Source organism: Vipera ursinii (assembly GCF_947247035.1).
Source record: "Vipera ursinii genome assembly, chromosome: 1".
Lineage (NCBI taxonomy): Eukaryota > Metazoa > Chordata > Lepidosauria > Squamata > Viperidae > Vipera > Vipera ursinii.
Window position 1 is genome coordinate 162,224,646 of NC_139512.1, and position 22,662 is coordinate 162,247,307.

General features: G+C 36.7%; 1 protein-coding gene across 1 annotated transcript in view; it reads right to left on the reverse strand.

The window, feature by feature from the left end:
* Nucleotides 1-22,662, reverse strand: part of PDE11A (phosphodiesterase 11A) — a gene marked incomplete at both ends in the record, with an annotated part of 180,091 nt that overhangs the window by 136,805 nt on the left and 20,624 nt on the right. Inside the window, one exon of the mRNA XM_083368229.1 lies at nt 5,686-5,844. Within this exon, the coding sequence (XP_083224355.1) occupies nt 5,686-5,844 (159 nt within the window). The remainder of the gene's footprint in view (nt 1-5,685; nt 5,845-22,662) is intronic.

A 22,662-nucleotide genomic window follows, 5' to 3' on the forward strand; every position in this document is an offset into this window, starting at 1 on the left:
GATGCATTTGCAGATGTGTGACAAAGCTAACAATGGTTTAACTTGGATGACCGAAAGGAGAATCACTAAATTTGATAAGCCTAGCATTTCTATCCCTAAAATGAATGGGACCTAGTGATAACATCTGGACAGGAATAAAGATAGCATTCATGTGATAGCATTCATATTTATGTCAGGAGGGCAGCATGAACTAGTCACAAAGGATATATTTTATTTATTTATTTAATGTAATGTATATGCTCTCCATCTAATTTTGAGAAGAGACCTGAAAAACGAGGGGGTCACCAGTAGAAGTCCTAAAACCTTTTGATATGATTTGTAAGCCAATTCTAGCTTACAAGGGCTCTAGAGCTGGGGCAAACTATGCGGAGATCAGACCAGCATAGCTACATATAGACATATAATTATTCTAATTGCAATCTGTATTGGCATGATTAGAATATAACCACAGGGAGCTGATATTTCTGGCATGAAGCAACTGCACTGATTCATACAATACACAGAAACATGTTCTCTCTACTCAATATGTTCATTCTCCTTTTCCTGATTTGTATGAAGAAGAGCATAAATGTTTATAAGTCTTTGATTCTCATTATGGAAAGTTTGATAAGCTAGCATCCTAACTTTCCTACCCACTAAGCTAGCCATGCACATAGCGTCAAGTCTTATAAAAGATAGGAAATCTAAAACAAAATAAAAATAAGCGAAAGGAAAAATAAAGACCAAACTCATATATAAAACACTCAGTTTTAAATAATGCATTAAAGCTTGGCCACATGAAATAATATTAATCGATCTTTCCATTATGTTGATAAAGAGCCAGTTCATACACAGAGAGCAAACAATTCTCCAATTTTTATAACCCAGGGTAGCACTGACTTTCTGTTGTAAAAATGTGTGAAGTTTATGCTTAGTAAGTTCATAGCTTTTCACCGATTGATTAATTCCACTTTTAAGGCACATAATGGCAAAACGCATTACTTTAAAGGTATCCCCCAGACTACCATTGAAGCTTTTCTTTTATGCATCATCATGATCTCCACTGCTGGACTGGTCCTCCATAATGATAAAAGTAAAGGTAAAGGTTCCCCCACACATGCGTGCTAGTTGTTTCTGACTCTAGGGGCCGGTGCTCATCTCCGTTTCAAAGCCGAAGAGCCAGCGTTTGTCCGAGGACGTCTCTGTGGTCATGTGGCCGGGATGACTAGACGCCAAAGGCGCATGAAACGCTGTTACCTTCCCTATTTTTCTACTTGCATTTTTATGTGCTTTCAAACTGCTAGGTTGGCAGAAGCTAGGACGAGTAACAGACGCTCACTCTGTTACGCGGCACTCAGGATTCGACCCGCCAGACTGCCGACCTTCTGATCAACAAGCTCAGCATCCTAACCCACTGAGCCACCGCGTCCCGTCGTTCCATAATGATAGGAAACCATAAAAATAACCATGTTCAATTCTTTATTTATTCCTTGAAGCTCTTGGAAATATCACGATGGAGTTTGAAAAAAAAATCTTAATGATTTCATCCACTAGTATCACTGAAAATTTGAGCAAAGAGATTATGGGTAATGATTAAATGAGGACACCTGACTGCATTACAATCTGAGATTGTTATAATTACACTACAAATTATTGTGGCATGCTAAAAATGGAAAATCAATATCCCCTCCCTATTTTTCAAAGGCTAGTTCAGAACATAATAACATTAAGTAATTCTTCATCCAATACTGCTGAATATTTGTTATTAAGAAGTTGCTTGTAGGATCTAAATGCGTATATTTTGTTGCTATACTGTATATTTTTAATTTAAAAATGTTTATGATTGCAATGTTCTTACTACAACCATGTCTTAATTGCTCTAAACAAAGGGAGAATGAAACGTGCAAAAAAAAATTAGTGTATCCAAATTTCACTGGTTTGTTTCCAAATTACCGGTAAGCTTTCATGTCAAGTAGGCAAAGAAACAGAACAGAACAGTGATATCAGGAAAGGTTTTCAGTCAACATAAATATATGCATACTTTCAGTAGGATTTGGTTATTGATATTAATTAAGATATACATTAAGAAATTAAATTCCTATCCTATCCAAAATATACCATTAAAAATTGAAATATCTCCAGATTTCTATTTCTGATTCATTTCCATATGTGCATCCATTTTCATTTCTTTTTTGTAATAATAAGATTTCCTGGATCAAGTGTTGGATATATCCAGGACAGATAGCTTGGAACATTTGAAGTCCACTGATCTAGATGCATCTGGTTATACGCTCCAAAATTCCACTGAAAATTGCTCCTGAATTGTGAATTTAAATTTTTAAAATGTATTATAAAAAGTAACTACTTAACCTGTGGCTGCTGTTGCCCACTGCTATCTTCACCCGGAAAATGGTTTTCTCTTGCTCTGGTTTACAATTTGGGAGGTAATGGGTCAAGAGGTATGCTGGTTGTTGGTTAATTTAGATATCTCTAGAACAGCTTATTGGGTGACTGTAAATGCTGTCTTTATTTAAATAAACAGCACAGAAAAAGAAAAAAGTAAATAATGGAAGGCCTCTTACAAAAATTTTACACAACGTGTTCAATAAAGGGTGACCATATTTTATTATAATCATTCATACCTGATCTATGTATATAAAGAATTTGTAATAGTTAATGAACTATTTCAACAAATAAGTGACTTAATGGCTGACTATTAAATAATTTAATTCTAATTTAATATCCCAATTCTAAGGCTGTCTGTCTACACAATAACTTTGGGTAGTTTACAATAAAATGAAATAAAGTAAGAATCAAGGAAGAAAGATAAGACCAGTGCTTTTTTTCAAAAAAAAAAAAAAAAAAAAGGCGCCAGAACTCATAGGTGCTATGTCTTGCTATGGCATCGCTGCTCATCCTGTGCACCCCTGCCCCTTCAGCTCGGAGCCACATGCCGCGGGGATTCCCCTCCCCACAGCCGCCGTGGGGATTCCCCTCCCCGCAGTTGCCACGCCACGGCCAGTGCTGAGCCCCGATCCGGAGCTGCTCCGAACCCCGACCAAGAGCTGTGTTCCTCGTGGCAGTGGTCTCCGGCGCCAAACAGCTGATGGCCTCCAGCACTCGTTCACTTACTGCCCCATTGCTTCCAAATGCAGTAAGTGAGCGAGCAAGTGGCGTTTGGAAGTGTTTGGAAGCAATGGGGCAGTAAGTGAGTGAGTGAATGAGCAAATGGTGTTTGGAAGCAACGGGGCAGTAAGTGAGCAAGCGAGCAAGAGGCCTTTGAAAGAGATGGAGTGAGTGGGGGAAAGACTGAACGAGGTGCCTTTGAAAGAGACAGAGGAGTGAGAGCAACTGGAGGCTTTTGTGAGCAAAGTGTGAATGAGTGGGGGGGGCTTTTGCGAGTGAAGGGGGAGAGAAAAAGGGAAAAGTGAGGGGGAGAAGGGAAAAAGAAAAGGCACTGACTTCTGACTTCCTCTGATACAGGAGTAGAAGGAAGCATTAACACTGAACCTCAACATTTTGCTTTTTTATAATATTATAAACTAGCCATTTCTATAACAATAAATGAATCTAACCAATGAAAACCAAAATACCCCCCCTTTTTTAGTCATCAAGTTTTTGACAACTTGTTAAGCACTGGTGGTGCTTGAATATTGTCATGTCCTAAAAGTGGTACAATTTCTGAAAAGGTTGAAAAGGCCTGATGTAAATGCAGCCTAAATTGTTTATTGCCATCCTATTTGCAAATAATATCTTACTTACCTAGTTGAGATGGTGTAGTTGGGCAGCAGGGAGAGGAGCAAAGTTCCTGCCTTTGCTGCAGACAACTTGCCTGTGCAATGTTTGCCGGCCGGGTCTTTTGGCGCGCTCAGCAGCAATTCCTATTGGCTTTCGAAAGCCAATAGGCCAGGCATAGGCAACCTTGGCTCTTTTATGACTCATGGACTTCAACTCCCAGAAGATGTTACATAACATAACATCAACTGGAAGATGTTAAACTGTCCTTCTGTTTGTTTCCTTACCAAAAATTGTGTTAATGAGTCCTAAGCTCTGCTGATCAGCTTGTCCTGGATTGTTTTGCCGCAAAACGGAACAGTTTGCAAGTTGCAGTTGAGACATCTCATTTTAGATCTATCACATATGATTGAAGATTGTAATTAGTTGCATGTGCACGTTCAGGAAGTGTGATGTACTTGTGCGGGCATTTCTAGGCCTCTTTCCAATCACATCCAGAAAAATTTGTAACAAACATTGGAATTCTCAAGGCCATGTTTGGTATTTCCCAGCAATCTGTTACTGGAAGGAAAAAGCAATCCCTGCTACGTTACTGATCCCAGAAAAGCATTTGCATGTATGCAGGTATCCTTAGGGTGCCATAGTTATGGATGAGAAATATTGGTTGCAAAGTTGGCATTTCTGGATGTAATACAGATATTTTGGACATTTTTTGTTTCTTTGCATGTTTGATATTTTTAAAAAGCCATATGCTACTGACTACACTTATGTACATATGTAACATCTTTTGCTAGGATACATGACCAATGCTTGTCCAGAATGTGAAAAGTGAAAGATTGCGACTAAACAAAATTTTAATGTACAGATAATACCACCAGAAATTATTTTAGCCTTTTTAATAAATGTTGTTATTGATGTTAAGCTCACCATGGAAAACATCATATATTGTTATGTATACACTAGGTTAATTATTTAAAGACTGAAGTGCAACATAACTAGATTCTAAAAATCTATTTTTCAAAACACACAACAGTCCAAACAGTAAAAGTAAAGTCTAAATTAAGAATATTTCATTCTTAAGAATTGTTTAAACTGTTTTAGTTGTAATAATGGTTAGGTTCAAAATAGTTTTCAAGAGTATGTACAAAACATACTATTTTTTTTCTAGCATCAGCTAAATTAGACATATTACATTGAGAAAAATGTTTCTCATTTCTTTCCTGTTACCTTTATTGATTTCATTGCAGAGATGTTAACATAGGAAATGGATTGTTTTGTTATCTAATTTTACCTTCCAAAAGACAGAAGCAGATGAAAAATGTGAGGTTCTTTCCTGTTGGCTTTTTTGAATTAGCGGTTTTAGATTCTAAAAGATTAATTCCTAAAGAAGTAACCATGTAAATAATTTTAATGTCCTGCTCTAGTGCAGGGTAGGCAATCTTGGCTCTTTTATGACTCAAGGACTTCAACTCCCAGAATTCCTGAGCCAGCATGGCTCAGTTTGGAAACCTCTCCCTTTCCCCTCAGCATGGCTGGCTCAGGATTTCTGGGAGTTGAAGTCCACGAGTCATAAAAAAGAGCCAAGATTGCCTAGCCCTGCAATAGGCTTTCGAAAGCCAATAGAGGGAGCTTTTTTCTTTTTTTGCAAAAAAAAAGGTGCCAGAACACTGTTCTGAGCGTTCTATGAGAAAAAAAGCCCTGGATAAGTCTAACCAGAAAATCAATCCGTAACAGTAAAAAAATACCTAAACCAAGAAACAGAAGTGGTTAAACCAGCCATCTCACCCCAGGATCTAGAATGACCAGGTTTCCAGCAAAATTCAAATTAAATAATGCAATGCTTATTAATATCCTATAAAAAATAATATTTTTCTATACATAAAGAGATACATCTCTGCATACACATTTGAGAGAAGTACTAAGTATGAGATCTTTTCCACATTATCAAGCAAAAAGGGCAGAAAATCTTACTTTTTCATCATCATCAGTAAAAGGAATACCTCCAGGAGTTTTATTTATCACTTGTGCAACTCCAATGATTTCGCCGTCGCTGTTTCTTATAGGCATGCAGAGCAATGACTTGGTCTTGTATCCTGTCAGTTTGTCAATCTTGTCATTAAAGCGGTGGTCCTAACAAAATGGAGAAGGAAAATATTAAGATTAAAACTTATATGCTTTTAAAACATTCTACTCTATATTCAATATCACTTTTGTCAGGAATTTCTTAGATTGAACTACAATCTGGCATGCATTGCACACTACTGAAAGATGGTAATTTAGAACTTGGATGACAGAAAGAAGAGAGAGAGAGAGAGAGAGAGAGAGAGAGGTTTTTGCATGTTGTTTTATATTGTACACATTAGATTGATATACATTTTGTAATATTTCTATTTGCTTCTTTTGCTTGGCATGTACAATAGGAGTAATTTTTTCTGCTTTTTTGTTTGTTCTTGGCTATTTTAATGGACCTGACTTTAACAGACTTTTAAAAATAATATTTTGAGCAATTTCCTTGGATTCCTCGTCCCAATCTGTTATCCACACTGTTATCTATCATCACTGTACAATTCTGCTCCACCCAATTCTGGAAACCAATTATAATGTCTAAGACTGGTAACGACATATATTACAATAAGAGCTATTCTTTAAACACTTTAAATGAGATGAATGGATATAAAGCTGCCATCCCATTTGTTTACTGTCACACCTTCCATCATCTTTTCCTCACTTGAGAGTATGAGAAACTTACATGTAGCCCTTGACTTATGAACAATCACTCAGCTGCCAAGTGCATGAATTTTGGTCATATGACCACAGGTTTCCTACATCAGTTGTAACTTTGGGCACAGATCATAAGTCTCTTCTTTCAGTGCCATCATACCTTTTGAAATGTTGCTGAATGGTCATAAGTCAAGCACTACGTCTAAGCCACAGAGACGTTTACTTGCAGTGAGAAATTAGATATTGACAGGACTGAAGCTGGTAAGGCAGGACCCAATAATTCCAAGATAAAGAGAACCATTTCATAAATATATCACAACTACTTTTCAACATCCTACTAGGAATTTGTTAATTTAGAAGAAAGGAGGAACAGTTCAGCCCTAAAGCTCTATAAATTTCTGACCTCTATGCACTACAGTGGACAATCAACTGTTGTTCCATTATGGTATGCAATACCGTTTGTAATCTTGTTGATTCTTGTCTGGAAGTCTTTTCCTAAGACTAGCTGAGGAGTGAATTAAGGATTAAGTGTCTAACAATCTGTGATTTACTCCCAAAATCTGGGTGTGACTCTTGAGAGCTTGAGTTGGGATTAGGGTTTGCATTTGTTTGAATTAAAGCAGCTCTGTCTGGTTACCTAGTTTAAACTAACCTTCCCCAAGGTCTAATCTCCATCTTTTGTCTACCTTTCCTCTATTCGCAGGGGTGTCAAACTGCCGGCCCGTGGGCCAGTTTTCATCATACCGAAGCCACGCCCACTCCATTGCCAGCAATGCAAAAAGAGTCGCGATATGTCACGACACGTCATGTGACATGTCGAGTTTGACACCTGGGCTCTATAGATAGTTAACCCTTTCCTTAAGTCTAGCTACTACAATTCTGGTTGAGGGGAGATTAAAAACAGAGCTACCAGCAAATATAGAAAAAAGCAAAAACTTCTGAATAATCTGGTTGTCCTGTTTGGGTGTGGCAGACTCACTCTAAAAAGACCCATACAGTAGAAGTAATGAATGTGAAATTAAAAAGAAACTAACCAAGTGGATCAAATTATAATTGATAAACTGTTATGAACATGGCTGATATAAAGGTAGCTAGCGAAAAAATGGAAAAAATAAGTTCCAAAGGAAATAACTATAGAGTGAATGCAATCACTTAGAATGCATTTGTTTGTAATGGTGTCGTTTTATAAAACAGAATTCTTCAAGAAAACATATAGAATAGAAAATAAAACAATAAAAAATAATTGACTCCAATATAAAAGGAAGTGCTAGCATTAAAGTCAATAACACAAGACACAAGACCAGCCTTAACTATCTCTCAACTCAATCTATACAATATACAATACAAGGGTATTGTTATGGGGAATGACTGAAGAAGTGGTTTGCTACCCTGAGTTCCCAGAGGAATGGTGGGATGTTAACCAAATGAATAAATACTCTAATAAATAACAAAGTTGTGCTACAGATAACCTATACACACATAAAAAATGATTTTAAGTAAATGGTATTTTCTTGTGAGAGACTATGGGAAGGAGGAATTTAGATTATGTGAGAAGAGACAACACAGCCCAGATATAGGAAATACAGGAAAAACATGTTACAAAGAGATTCCATCTTAGCTGACTCACTATAAATAAGGGAAGTTTACTGTTTTCAAGATTATGTTTCTTGCCCTGACTAGCAATAAGCATAACTATTGGAAATCCCTGTGTTTTTCACTCTATATTGGCTAATTATGTAGGCATCGCTAAAGAAGGCTGATTTTCCCCCCAAGTTTTTGTGCAAATCTAAAAAAGAAGACATGAATGCTTGGACGCATAGCTTTTGAGTCAAGATCTTAAAGCAGCCACATCTTTTTTTTCAGGCACACATAAATTGGACTGATTTAACAAGTAGCACAGAGGTATTCTGCTCATGCAAGATCAGAGTCAAGTTGTTGTTTTTTCAAATAATGATTGAGGAGTGGTCAGCTATAAAAAAAAACCAGTTCTCGCATAGGAATAAGCAAACAGCTTCTGTTACTGAAACAGAGCCTAGTAAAAACTGCCCCCAAATGAATGGGTTCTAGACTGTTATACTGCATGGATAGGAAAAAAGAGGTGAACCTTGATTTCATTAAGTAGTTTAGTTTAGTTTAGTTTTATTGTATTTGTATACCGCCCTTCTCCCGAAGGACTCAGGGCGGTGAACAGGGCATACATAAAAAATACAAGATACAAAAATTAAAAAAGAATTAAATAATAGCCCAGTTAAAACAGTCGGTAACAATATACAATATAAAAAACCCCATTAAAAATCCCCATTAAAACCCCAACATATCCCCATCAGGCCAGGCCGGCTTGTACAAATAGATGGGTCTTCAGACCGCGTCGGAAGGAGCGAAGGCCAGGTGCCGTCCGGAGCTCGACCGGCAGCTGATTCCATAAAGCCGGAGTGCCCACAGAGAAGGCCCTCCCCCTGGGGGCCACCAGCCAACATTCTCTGACCGGAGGCACCCTGAGGAGGCCCCCTCTGTGGGAACGCACAGGGCGGAGGGAAGTTGACGCCGGCAGCAGGTGGTCCCCGAGGTACTCCGGACCCATGCCATGTAGGGCCTTAAAAACCATTACCAAAACCTTGAATCTCACCCGGAAGACAACCGGCAACCAATGCAGCTCGCGGAGCAAAGGTGTAACATGGGAGTACCGGGAAACTCCCAAGACAACTCTCGCGGCTGCATTCTGTACCAGCTGAAGCCTCCGAGTGGTCTTCAAGGGAAGCCCCATGTAGAGAGCATTGCAGTAGTCCAGACGAGAGGTCACGAGCGCATGAGTGACCGTACACAGGGCATCCCGGTCTAGATAGGGCCGCAACTGGCACACCAGGCGAACCTGGGCGAAAGCCCCCCTAGTCACAGCTACTATATGATCTTGCATTTGATAGACAACAGTCAATAGAATTCTTTCATAAAGACATTGCAATAAATCTTTTGTGTCCTTGGAAATCTCAACAGTTTTTTCACTAGCTGATCAATGGAAGCCTGACACTGGTCCTAATAACTGTATTTACCTTATTATCTATACATTCCTTTATTCATGCCAATATTAGAACATAATACTGTCTACCGAAATGTTCTGAATATAGGTAGTCCTTGCTTAGCAATTGCCTTATACAAATGACCATTCAGAGTTATAACAATGATAAAAAGTCACTTTTGTTAATCACTCTTTGCATCTTTGCAGGTCTGTAAAGCAAAGGAAAGTTGAAGGAAGATCATAAACACAGTTTCACTTAGTGACTATTGCACTTAACAAACAAATTGCCCGTCTCAGTTATGATCAGTAAACAAGGACTACCTAATATGCTTAAAACCAGTGAAAGATCTTTTACCAGCAGGCCTTTCAGCACGTCTACCAATCACTCTTTTGTAATTGAAAAAATCTTCTTAATAGTTCCTGTAAGAAAGAGTGCTTCTAGACAAGGCTTTTATGTGCAGACCCACTGACTCATTAATGGAATTTAATGCAATGCTCCAAATGATGTTTTCCATTTTTAATCCTCCTGTGTTTTTCCACTACTTATTTCATCCTTTTTCCTTGTGATTGAAATCCATTAAGGAGAGCACATTGCAATAGCTGCATAATATCTTTTGTTTAGTAGTGTTAGCAACTCTCCATTTGGTAACAATTTTTCTCCATTTGGAAAGAACTTATTTTGTTTATTCTGCTGAAAGGAGGCAAAATAATCAAACGGCAGCTGAGAAGGAATTTCCCAGCATCCAGGAGCATGATTTAGCACGCCATAAAAATTATATGAAATATCCAAACCTATATGGTATACTATGTGCAGATATTCCTTATCTAGTATAGTATTGTTCTTTTAAACTAAAAGGACCATTTCCTTCAAATGACATGGCTCAGATGCTTGGACTAAATTTCCTTTTCTGAGAACAACCTTTGTAAAACATAGACCATGAGTGTCAAACTCGCCACGTCACATGACGTGTGGTGACGTAACGTAACCCTTTTTGCATTGCCGGCAATGGGATGGGCACGGCTTCAGTATGATGAAACTAGCCCACGGGCCGGCAGTTTGACCCCCTGACATAGACCAAGAAAAACATGTCTGTTCCTATCAAGGGGAAGTACTGAACTATTTATTCATATTTTGACACAGATACTTTGATGCTGCCAAGGCCTGATTTAAGCTTTAGTGCAATTTGAGGAACCAGAGTTTCCGCTTATCTAACCTGAGGCTGAGAGTATCAGATATATCCAGGGCTTTTTTTGTCATAGAACGCTCAGAACGGAGTTCCGGCACCTTTTTTGGATGGAACCTTGTAGGGTAGGCAAGGCGGGTTGTATGACATGTGTGAGTTCTGGCACCTTTTTCTTTTACAAAAAAAGCACTGGATATATCAGAGTGGACTTAGGATAGCCAAAAGTATTTATTTATTTATTTATTTATTTTGCTTCATTTCAGTAGGGCATAAGGATTCCATAATCACATATAAAGAATGTGAATCATCCAAATTAATATCCAAATTTGACAACGCCTGCAATAATTTCTGCCTGGAATGCAGTTGTATTCAGTGTAGCCTTATCATAGGAGTAGCCTTACTGATTAGGAGCAAATTTAACTCTAAAACAGCATACTTGTTAGCCATTTCAAGGGAGTCCAATATACTACATTTTCATGTACTTGTCAATTTTGGGTTGCCTTGGAAACATTTACAGTTTCAAAGACATATTATCACTTGGGCTATTTCTTAATCTCTTTTTCTTTTTCACATTTGCAATAGAATTCAACTACTATATTATCAAAATTCTACTAAGTCACGAATCAGTATGGAGCTCAGCAGAGGAAATACTGCCAACATTTCATTTAAGTTGGATGAAAACACCTACAGAACATTTGGCATGCTTTCAATCCATGCTTCTCACATGGCATTAACCAACTCAAGGCAAGGCATCCTTAACCCATACCCGCATGTTGATCTTATGAGCTTAGCTCCGCATTGATAATACTGTAAATCCAGTAAATACTGTAAATACTGTAAATTTGCTCAAGCAGACGCTGAGGTTCTTTTAAAGGATGAGTAATTTTAGGTGTAGAAACCACAGCATTGGTTTCTATGTCTAAACATTTTCTTAAAGTAAAGACTCTATATTAGAGAAATAATTGAGGAAAATCTGTTTAGTCGTAGCTTGGCAGTTTGCACTGCATGTTCTTTGCCCAAATGTGTCTTTATCTATGTGAGGAAGTTTACTGCTTATTTACTTCGCAGGTTGAAGTCTTGAAGCCTCGCCATGAGAAAGCATGAAAATAAAACAACTTTAAAATAATATGTACTATGTTTTTAGTATCAGCTATGAAGTCTTAAATCCGTAGTATTGCTGCAAAACAGAAAGGATGCGTTCTGTTTTAGTTTTAAGAAAATAAATGTTTATGTTTATTAAATAAATTAGGAACTGAAATGTGTTTTATGGAACTGATCTTTTGTAGCTAGCTAGCTAGATGCATTATGTTCAATTAATTACGTATCTTTTGATATTGTTGATAACTCATTCCATACAAGTTTTACAGGCCCATTAATAATGACAATAATGAATCATGCTGATTATACACGTTGATAACTTTTTAGAAAATAATTATCAACAAAATGCATACTTTTGTAGAGAGAAAAATAGTTTCCATTAAGTCATAAGTACAATATTTAAAAATACGATAAAACTATTCTAATGACAATTATACAGCCCTTATTTACTTTCCATGTTTCCAAAGAGATTTTACTACTTAGGCCTGTAGCATTGTGTCCCCTAATTTGCAAAGGATGGCAGCACTTTAATTAATTTATCTTAATTGTATTAAATACACCATGTAATATAGAAGAGAAACAATGTAACATATTCATATTTTGATTAATAGTGTAGTTATGAAATCAGGATTGGCTTAACATATTAAAAACAACATAAAAGAAAATAATTTATCATAAAACAAATTAAGCTAAGCATGAGGCATGTGAAGGATTTAAATAAAAGCTCCCTGAAACACAATGAAAATCCTTTCAATTGAATGAGGGTTTGTTAATTTTTATTTAATTTGTATACTTATTTCTTTCTAAATAATGTATATTGCACTTATCTTTATCCTTAAACAATCCTGGGAGATATTTAATCTGATAAATGGTAAATGGATTTGTTTAATCTGGAGTCACTGAAGAAACCACAATTGAATGGGGTTTTGGAGGACAAGAGGCAATGTTAGAAAGCAACCATTCTGGTTAATAAATGTTTTCTAACTGGCCATATCTACATTACCTTTTGTAAAAGTGGCCATATGTATTTTCAGAATCTCAAATTTAACATTATACTAAAAGATTGGGAGTACATATATGCATACTATTCTTATGACTGGTATTCTTTTTTGGGGTAAGAAATACTATAAAAAGCACAAAAGGGAAATACTGTAATAACATAGAAATTAGAATGATATGAAAAAGAATAAGAAATATAGCTAAATACCACTTACTATACCTCTTTATTTCTTTCTGAAGCAAATCAATCTTGCTACCATGTCTCTACCAATTCACATATTCCCTTCTGTAAATTAACTTTCCACTCACTTCCCTTGTCAACTCTTTTCAACCATAATTTTCTCAGCCTTCTCATTTCTCTCAACCATTATTACCTCTTTGTTTATGTAGCTCTCGGCTTATGTCCATTCGGTGACTGATCAAAGTTATTATGGAGTTAAAAAAATGGACATATGATTGGTCCTTGAATTTTCAGCAACCACACAATCGCGACATGTGTGTTGAGGTGCCCAGTACGTAATTACAACTTTGCAGAAAATTACAGTCAAATAATCACCATTTGCAATCTTCCCTGCTGGCTTCCCAAAAGCAAACTCAATAGGGAAGGCTCCAGCAAATCATTCCTGCTTTTTCTCCAGGCCACAATACACCCCTGTCCACATGCCTATTCCACCAGCCTCCCGTGACTCATGGGCAGCTTATGTCAGTCATCCCCTGGTCTCCCACAAGGCCTGTGCTGGCCATCCCAGGTCCACCACTCCTCTTCCTCACCTCCAGAACCCCCTATAGCACACTCCTTACCTAAGACTCCCATCTCTTCCAGCTTAACGACCCATACATCTTGGGGCTATGATGTCAACTAAAAACTGCCCAAGATTGTTGTCACTAAGTGATGCTATAATGTGACATTGTGCTTTGCAACTGTATTACTTAGTGATAGCAAGCCTGATCCCTGTGCGTTCTTCCCTATGGCCAAACTACCTCAATGTATTTCCTTCATATCAGTAACTTATTTTTGAATTCAGTGTACGTTCATTTCCCATTCATTCTTGAACTTATATCTTGTTATATTGTGCAAATTCTTAAGTACCCCTTTCCGACTGCATTCAATTTTTTTTTATCATGACATACTCAACTTTATATAATAAAATGTGCAGGAGCACATTCTTATATACAACGTATTATTTTCTTTCAAGAAATATTCAAACTTCATAAAAGACCTCATGTTATTTATTATCTATCTATCAACATTTACACAGCTTAAAATTCTTATTGGTCTACCAAGATTCATCTATTTGGTTTAGTTTTTTGCTGTTTATATATAATTTGCAATCATTCACTCCATTTTCCTTGTCAAGCATAATTATCTCAGTCTTCAATACATTAATTTCCAGATCCATATTCTTGTTGCATCATACAGTTTAATATCTACTATAAATCATTTTGTTTTCAGTCAATAACAGCATTATCTGCACACACATTCATGTCTCTGTCCAATATATCTCTAACACCACAAGGATGAATGGATGTATGGATGATGGACAGGCAGACAATTATGGTCAATGCCCAGACCATTAAACAAAACAAACCATCTCAGCCTTAAAGAGTTGTAAACAAAACTGATCCAAATGACTAAGAAATTTGTTTAAAGGTGTACTTAACAATGGCTATCATCATAAAGCAAGCAATATACAGTAGTAAGATCTGTCTAGTTGCTTCAATGGTTCCTGCTCTATCTAGGCATAGTCTAGATTCAAATGGAATGTCCTAATATCTCTCTAAAATTACAGATTGGAGCACATAAGCATTGTATTCATCCATAAATACACAAATACATTAAACAACCAAGGAAACATTACATATCCTAATCTTATTCCCAGCTCAATGTTGGACATTCATTAAACATTGCATTTATTTTTACATATATTTTATTTCCAATATATATTACCCTCATCACATTCAGTAACTAAACTTCAATTCTGTATTCGGGCAAAATATCCTGCAACTGGAGCCCAGCATATACTTTCTCTAAATTAACAAAAGTGCAGTAAATTTTCTCACATTCATATATTTCCTCATAATCTGCTGAGAAGTGAACCTTTGTCCAATACCTATCCTACCTAACATAAAGTCATATTGCACTTCCCAAATTTTGCTTTCTACTATATTTTATATGCTTTCAATCAGAATTCTGAGAAATCTTCCCAGGCACACATAACAAACTAATCTTTGCTTTCACTCTTGTAACTTTTCCTTTGTACAAGTCAAGAGAACTGTAAAAATATTCTTCTAAACGCTAGGCGGAAATGCTATCTCCACATACCAGTAGTCCTCATTTAATGAGCATAATTGAGACAGGCAAATCTCATTAAGTGAAGAGGGTCAACAGAGTGAAAAGTTCCTCAACTGCAACTGTGTTTATATGTTTACAGCCATTTGTCTGAAATGGTATAGGGTTTCCTACCTGAGCAGGGGGTTGGACTAGATGACCTCCAAGGTCCCTTCCAACTTTATTGTTGTTGTTACTACTACTACTACTACTACTTTCAGGTTTCCATTCCTTTACAGCAGGGGTGTCAAACTCAATTTCATTGAGGGCCGCATCAGCATTGCGGTTGCCCTCAGGGGGCCAGGTGGGTATGGCCAGGGTGGGCATGGCCTACTGGGTGGGCGTGGCTAGAGTGCATATGGCCTACTGGGTGGGCGTGGCCAGCTCTACATTGTTCGCATCAAGGGTGCCTATGGGGGCCTGGGCAGGAGTGGGACAGATCTGAGGGTCTCTGGCAGAAGGAGGGTCTCTGGGCCAGGGCCAAGGCGGTGGGGGCCGTTTCCTCATTGTTTCCAGGATGGCTTCACGGGCCACATGAAACCACTTCGCGGGCCAGATCCGGGCCCCGGGCCTTGTGTTTGACATGTCTGCTTTACAGTATCTGGGGGAATATGATCCCAAACAGTGGAGAATGTTTCCAGAACACAGCTCCTGAGGAAGCAGAGAAAAGGGAAAATCTCTACTTATAGCCCTTTTTTCCTCCACTCCCTCAATCTTTGGAACACTCATCCCAGTGCTGGGATAATTAGCAAGCAGAGAATGATGTCTGTATTTACATTCACTGGAGAACAGAATGTTAAAAAGAGAGCATGTAGGCACACAACGGGGAATTCACATGCAAAGGAACGCACTGTTTGCCTGGTATGCTAGGAGCTGTGCTTAAGAGAAAAAAATGGAAGAGTTTAATTTAAAACTGTTTTCACCATGATCTGTGTGTACTATGGCTTCCTGACCTGTATCTAGCATCACCACTGCCATAAAAATTACTAAACTATTTCTTCCAGTGTGTTACCTGACTTCAGTTTCATCCCAAATAATTTAATCATTTTATTTTTAATCCCAGTCTACAGCAGACTCCTTGTTTAACCCTTTTCATCTTCTTCTAGAATATTTTTTTAAAATTCCATTGAAATCTTTTTGCATTTTCCCTGCTTCTTTTAGTCTTAATCATTGCATTTCAGCTATTTTTTTTCAGCACATATAAATATTACACAATAGCTTTCTCTTATTCTAGTTTATTTCTAGAAATATAGCTTTTATAAATGTATTCTTAAGTATTTACCTTCTTGAAACCCAATTCATGGCAGAATACATTGCAAGTACTACAGTTACTTTTGTCTGGCAATTCCAGCATTATGTTGGATGATACTTCCAGATTTGGCAGCCAGCCTGGCCAAAGGAATTCAAGAATTTTTAGTTCAACACATTTGGAGAATATCTTATTATCGAACGCTGGGTTTATGTTTTCTATCCATTTCTATCTGAATAACATATGCTGAGAAACAACTCACAATACGAATTAAAGATATGTGAATGTTGGATTTCTATAAATATGTGCATATTACCACATTTAAATAGGAGCTTAAATCATCCACTGGAGCTTTTCAAAACTCCTCAGGGCTATACAGCAGGTAGAAAAAGTTCCTTACTCCTTATAACTTCTCTTACTCTACTATTCTGTAGTACTTCCAGGAACAAAATACTTCTACCTGTACTAATGAAGACATCAAAATTGAACAAAATGACCAGCCACATACAAATCCAAGATGATTTTTATTTATGTGTTAAATTTATTTGCCGCCTATGGGGCTACTCTACTGCTGTGGTAGAGTGCTTGAGAAATGAAAAGAAGTGTCAACCTAACAGTAGTAAAGTAATGAAACAATAGAATAAACAATGAAAAAGAAAACAATGATACAGTGTTAGGAGAACAAAATATGAGTGGATGGGGAAGCAAGGAGCTAGGTGGGAATTAACTGGAAAGAGCAGCTCACCCTGCTGTGCAAGATACATTTCTAATCTAAACTATCTATTATTATTAGAGCCTTGGTGGAGCAGTGGGCTAATGCCTCCTTAAGTAACACCAGCTGCCTGCAATTAGTGCAGGTTCGAGTCCCACCAGGCTCAAGGTTGACTCAGCCTTCCATCCTTCCGAGGTAGGTAAAATGAGGACCCAGATTGTTGGGGGCAATTAAGCTGACTTTGTAATAATGCCGCTTGGGGTGTGTGTGAAAGCCCTAATAAGCAGGCATATACATAGAATGAAGGCTACTGCTAAGCTTGTAAGCCGCCCTGAGTCTTCGGAGAAGGGCGGGATATAAATGGAATTAAAATAAAAAAATAAAAATAAAATGTATAACCAAGAAAGGGCAGAAAGCCACAACCTGTGAAACAATTGGGTGACATGTGAGGGGAAAAAAGCTACGAAATTAGGAGAGAGAAGTTCTGTCAAGACTTTCAAAAGAACAGGCTCCCAAAGAATTAATTATATTAATGAAACCTAATTGATATAAACTGCATTTAATATTATATTATTGTAAATTATTGGGTTTTATAATAGTCTAAGTTGTGTGTCCAATGAGGTCTGTGAAACTATGAAAAATATCCTCCTCCAGATGGTTGGACTATGCTTCCTGTAATTGTTAGCCCCTGGCTATGAAGGCTAGAGGTTGATAGCAACTGGACTCCAAACCAAACAGAAGGCTTCAAGCTGTCTACATTTACTCATGTGATACTAGGGTGGACAGATCAGAGTGAGATGTACGTATGAAAAAAGTGCAACATCTCAGTTACTGTAGAACGTCAGCTGCTATTCTGGCTGTAACTCACAGCAAAACAGCAATGATGATAAAGGATTAAAAGCTGCACATCTGAAAGCATTTCAACATGTCACAGAAATAGGAAGCAGAACTTCAATAATATGTGAATCAGCAGTGAATGAGATTTTATCATTCATACTAATGCATTTCAATATCTATAATGCAGAAAAGAATGCATCAAATTAATAATGCCTATTGTACATACTCTGGAAAGAAAATAAAATTTTGAAGAATGACAAATAGTATTTACAGTTAAAGTCGTCTTACAGAGGCAATAGAAGCGGAATAGGGATCAGCAATGATGGCCACAAAGCTCATGTCTGGTACAATTTTCTGCTGATGCAAGGAGAAAACCATAGAAGTGCAAACGCTGACAGCTGCTAACAGTTTTTAGCAACATTTACAAATTTAGTCTGATTCTAACTTGTTTCCTCTTACGTCAAAGGGAATAACTGGTAGATAGATATAAACAGAATTATTACTCTTGACTCATTTTGGTTATCATTTCATTTCCTTACCTACCACACATGCATCCCTTCGCACCCTACTTGAGTTATGTAAGTATTTACAACTAATATCAATGGACTGAGTAATGCATTTGAAAGGAAAGGGTTTTCTGAAAGTAATAAAAGGTGATGTACAAACTGAGGGGTTCTTGGTGCTCTCTGAGCTTGTTGTTTTCTTGCAGATATTTCATTACATAATGAAATACATTGTCAGTGCTAGTGATGTTACTAGCACTAGCACTAATGATGTGATCTAGTTTGGGTAATGGAACATCCTCAAGAAAGCAAACAAGCTCTGGAAGCACTAAGGACCTTCCTTTCAATTCTAAGCTACAAGTATTCTCCTTTATTAATAATGTATAAATTATATATCTTCAAAAAATTGTATTAAAAGTATTAATTTATTAGAATGTATCCAACTTATGTTAAAAATCTGTGGCCTTATGTGGGAGAAAAAAAATGGGGCACTCATATATGTGAGAAATTTACCATGGACTCTGGAAAAAAACAAATGCAAAACAAAGAATTTCATTCTAAGGAAAAAAGATGGGAAAATAACAGTTGTTTCAATTTATGCTCTAAATTATCATAAACAAAATCTTACAGTTTGTTTGTTTTTTTCAATTTCTTCTTGAGTTTGCAGTGGAAGAGGTTTGATTCTTACAAACAGCAACAGAATCCCTTCTTTATATTTCAACAAATGTAGATCATCTACATTTCCCCCAAATCTCAGATGATATTTTGCTATTGTCCCTCAAATGCATAGATACAAATATCCCCTCAAAAAGAAATTTGCTTACGATTTTTTTGTTCATAAAATTTATCCAAGAATAGACTTGCTTTGGATTTCTTGCTCATTGCTTACTAACCTTATAAATGTAGAAAATGCACCTTTCATTTAGCAGATCATAATCCAATAATTGTCAGTTTACACAGAGGAACTCTTTGCCTGGAAAATGTGCAGACTTAATGGTTTATCATTACAGCAAGAAAATATTAAACTAAAATATCAACATATACCAAGAAGCTTCTTCCAAGCTAGTTTAACTCTGATGAATTCTAGCAAATCATTTATGAGAAGATTTTTATTTCCTTAGCATTAAATAAAAAGCTGTATTAAATCAGAAAGCTATATTAGTAAATGAACCAAAACAACTACCGTAGAAATAAGTTATAAGCAGAATCCACTTTTGGATGTAGCACGAAGGATCAAAGTGATTTTTTTACCAACTAGATTTAATGGATATAAATGGCAGCTATAAGATGAATTTTGCTAGAAAGAAATACCATGAAAAATGTAACAAACTAGATAGATTGTTGGCTTATCAAGTGGGGAAAAAAGACAAACATAATAACATTCTTAGAGATGATAACTGATGTTTCAACAATGGAGAAGATAAATCAATTTATTAAATATTAAATAAAATATTATTCTATTATTATACAAAGATACCAAATCCAGAAGAAACTGAAAAATATTTAAACACAAGACAGTTCACCAAACGTATAGATCAACACAGGAAGTTCTTAATAAACCAATTACCAAAGATAAGCAGAACAGATTGAAATTGAATAAATCTCCAGGACCTTATTGTTTTTATGCAGTTAATACAAGACTTTCCCGAGATAATATATCTGATATTATCATATATCAAAGAAATACATGAGGATATCAGATATATTTTGAATGTAATAATAATATAAATCAAACAAATCAGAAAACAGTTATGTCTTTTCTTGATGTGGAGAAAGATTCTGATAATTTATATTGCTTATTTAAAGTCTTTCTCTTGTTTTTGAAAATCGTGAATTGTAATTAATTTTTATATGGATTCAGAGTACCGGTATTTATAAAGGACAAATAAAAAAATAATTGTAAATGGACTTCTGGCATAAAAATGTAGAATAACAGGAAGGATGTAAAATAGGCATCAACTTCCCTTCGCCCTGTGTGCTCCCACAGAGAGGGCCTCCTCAGGGTGCCACCGATCAGAGAATGTCGATTGGTGGCCCCCAGGGGGAGATCCTTCTCTGTGGGCGCCCCGGAGCTATGGAATCAGCTGCCGGTTGAGCTCCGGATGGCGCCCAATCTTCGCTCCTTTCGCCGCGACCTAAAAACATTCCTATTTGAACAAGCCGGCCTGGCCTGATGGGGGATTGGTGGGGTTTTTATTGTGGTTTTATTGGGGTTTTAATATTGTACTGATTGTTTTAGTGGGCATATATTTAATTCTTTTTTAAAATTTTTGTAACTTTGTATTTTTATTCTTGCCCTGTTCACCGCCCTGAGTCCTTCGGGAGAAGGGCGGTATATAAATATTATTAAATAAATAAATAAATAATTCTGTTTCTTCTTTTATTCATTTTGTCATTAGAACCATTGGCAAAGAAGATAAACAGGAAAATAAAATTTCAGGAATTAAACCATCAAATCAAATACATACATTATTTTCAGATGATGTACTTGCAATTATCCATGCAAAACACTCTCTAAATGTGACATTGGAATACCCAGGGCTTTTTTCTTCATAGAGCGCTCAGAACGGAGTTCCGGCACCTTTTTTGGATGGAACCTTGTAGGGTAGGCAAGGCGGGTTGTATGACATGTGTGAGTTCCGGCACCTTTTTCTTTTACAAAAAAAGCACTGGGAACACCAACAGCAATGTAGTTCATCATCAAGATGTCAGGTTAACAAGACTATCTACCATCAAATTGGTATTGACTCTTAACCAAAGGATGCACGGATGAATAGATAAATTAATAGAAGTACGACATGAAATTGTGACGTGAAATTTATCTGAATATGAAAACAGTATTTACAGAAAGCAAATGGTTTGATGTTATTAAAAAAAGATGAGCTATCTTGGAATTTAGAAAAAATAAATCTTTTTCAAAAGATATGAGATTTGAAAAAAAAATATGGCAAATAAGATAGAAAAAGTTAAACATGATCTTTGTTAGGAAGAATTACAATGGTAAAAATGAATATATTTGAATATATGAATATATTTATTTCACTTATTTCAAATCATTTCAAAAGATATTGATAAGGTTCTAAACTGATGGCAAAGACATACAGTATAAACAATTTTACATAATCAAGTACAGTAAAAGACTGAAAGTGAATCTCAAGATCCTACAAGATGCAAACAACAAGGTAGACTGGCAGTACTAAACTTCAAATTGCATTATTAAGGTAGTTGCTTAATGTACAGTAAGTCACAGAGTAGGTTATACCGTATTTTCCAGCGTATAAGACGACTGGGCGTATAAGACGACCCAACTTTTGAGATGATTTTCATGGGTTAAAAAGTCGTCTTATACGGCGGAAAATATGGTATATCTTTTTTGTGTTCTTTCAGACTTGATTTAAAATATAGTGAGAGAGAGAGAGAGAGAGAGAGAGAGAGAGAGAGGAAAAAACTTTTCCTATTGTTGATTTTGATATTAGCTTGTTTGAATGGTTGTCATCTTAAAAGTTTTATTTTCTCATCAAAAATTTCAAACATTTGAATAAAGCAGGAGTGTCAAACTTGCAACGTCACATGTCGTGTCACGACGTATCGCACCTTTTTTGCCATTGCCGGCAATGGGGTGGGCGCAGTTTCGCTATGATGCATCTGGCCCGCGGGCCGACAGTTTGACACCCCTGGAATAAAGAATACTAGGGTATAACATCTTACTAGTATATTTTTCCCCCTGCTCCTTTTAAGGTATCTTTCTAAAAGGTTACGGCATTTGAAGGTCCTGGCAATATATTTAGTTAATATTATGGAGATGTTTAAATGAATTCTTTGAAGAGCATGCATTAAGGTTTCTAAGGTTTTCTTTTCTTTTAAGTCAGTAAAACGCTGTATGTCTCCTGCATTTTGATTACATTGTGGCACAGTGTGTAAGAAATATTTTCTTTCTGAAGATGGTAAAGGATCTCTTTTTTTCCAAAAAAGAAAACTCAGTTGCTAGTATGAAACAGCATTCATGTAAAAACCGAGCTGCAAACATTGCCTTTTATTTTATTTTTCAGGAAAATTTATTTCTTCAAATCATAATATGCCTCTAAAAATGCAGAAGTGCTACGTTTCCCAGTGCTTGGCCTTTAAATGACTTACAACTACCGGTAGCACGCCATACTCATACTGCGTTAAAGGCAGGGAGAGGGTTTGCCATTTCACTAGTCAAAATGGCAAAATCAATACACAAACGAAGAGGATTGCCTTTTACGTCAGCATGCATTCAGGTTTTAGTCATGCTTGCAGAAAAATGGGGGAGGGGGGAGAA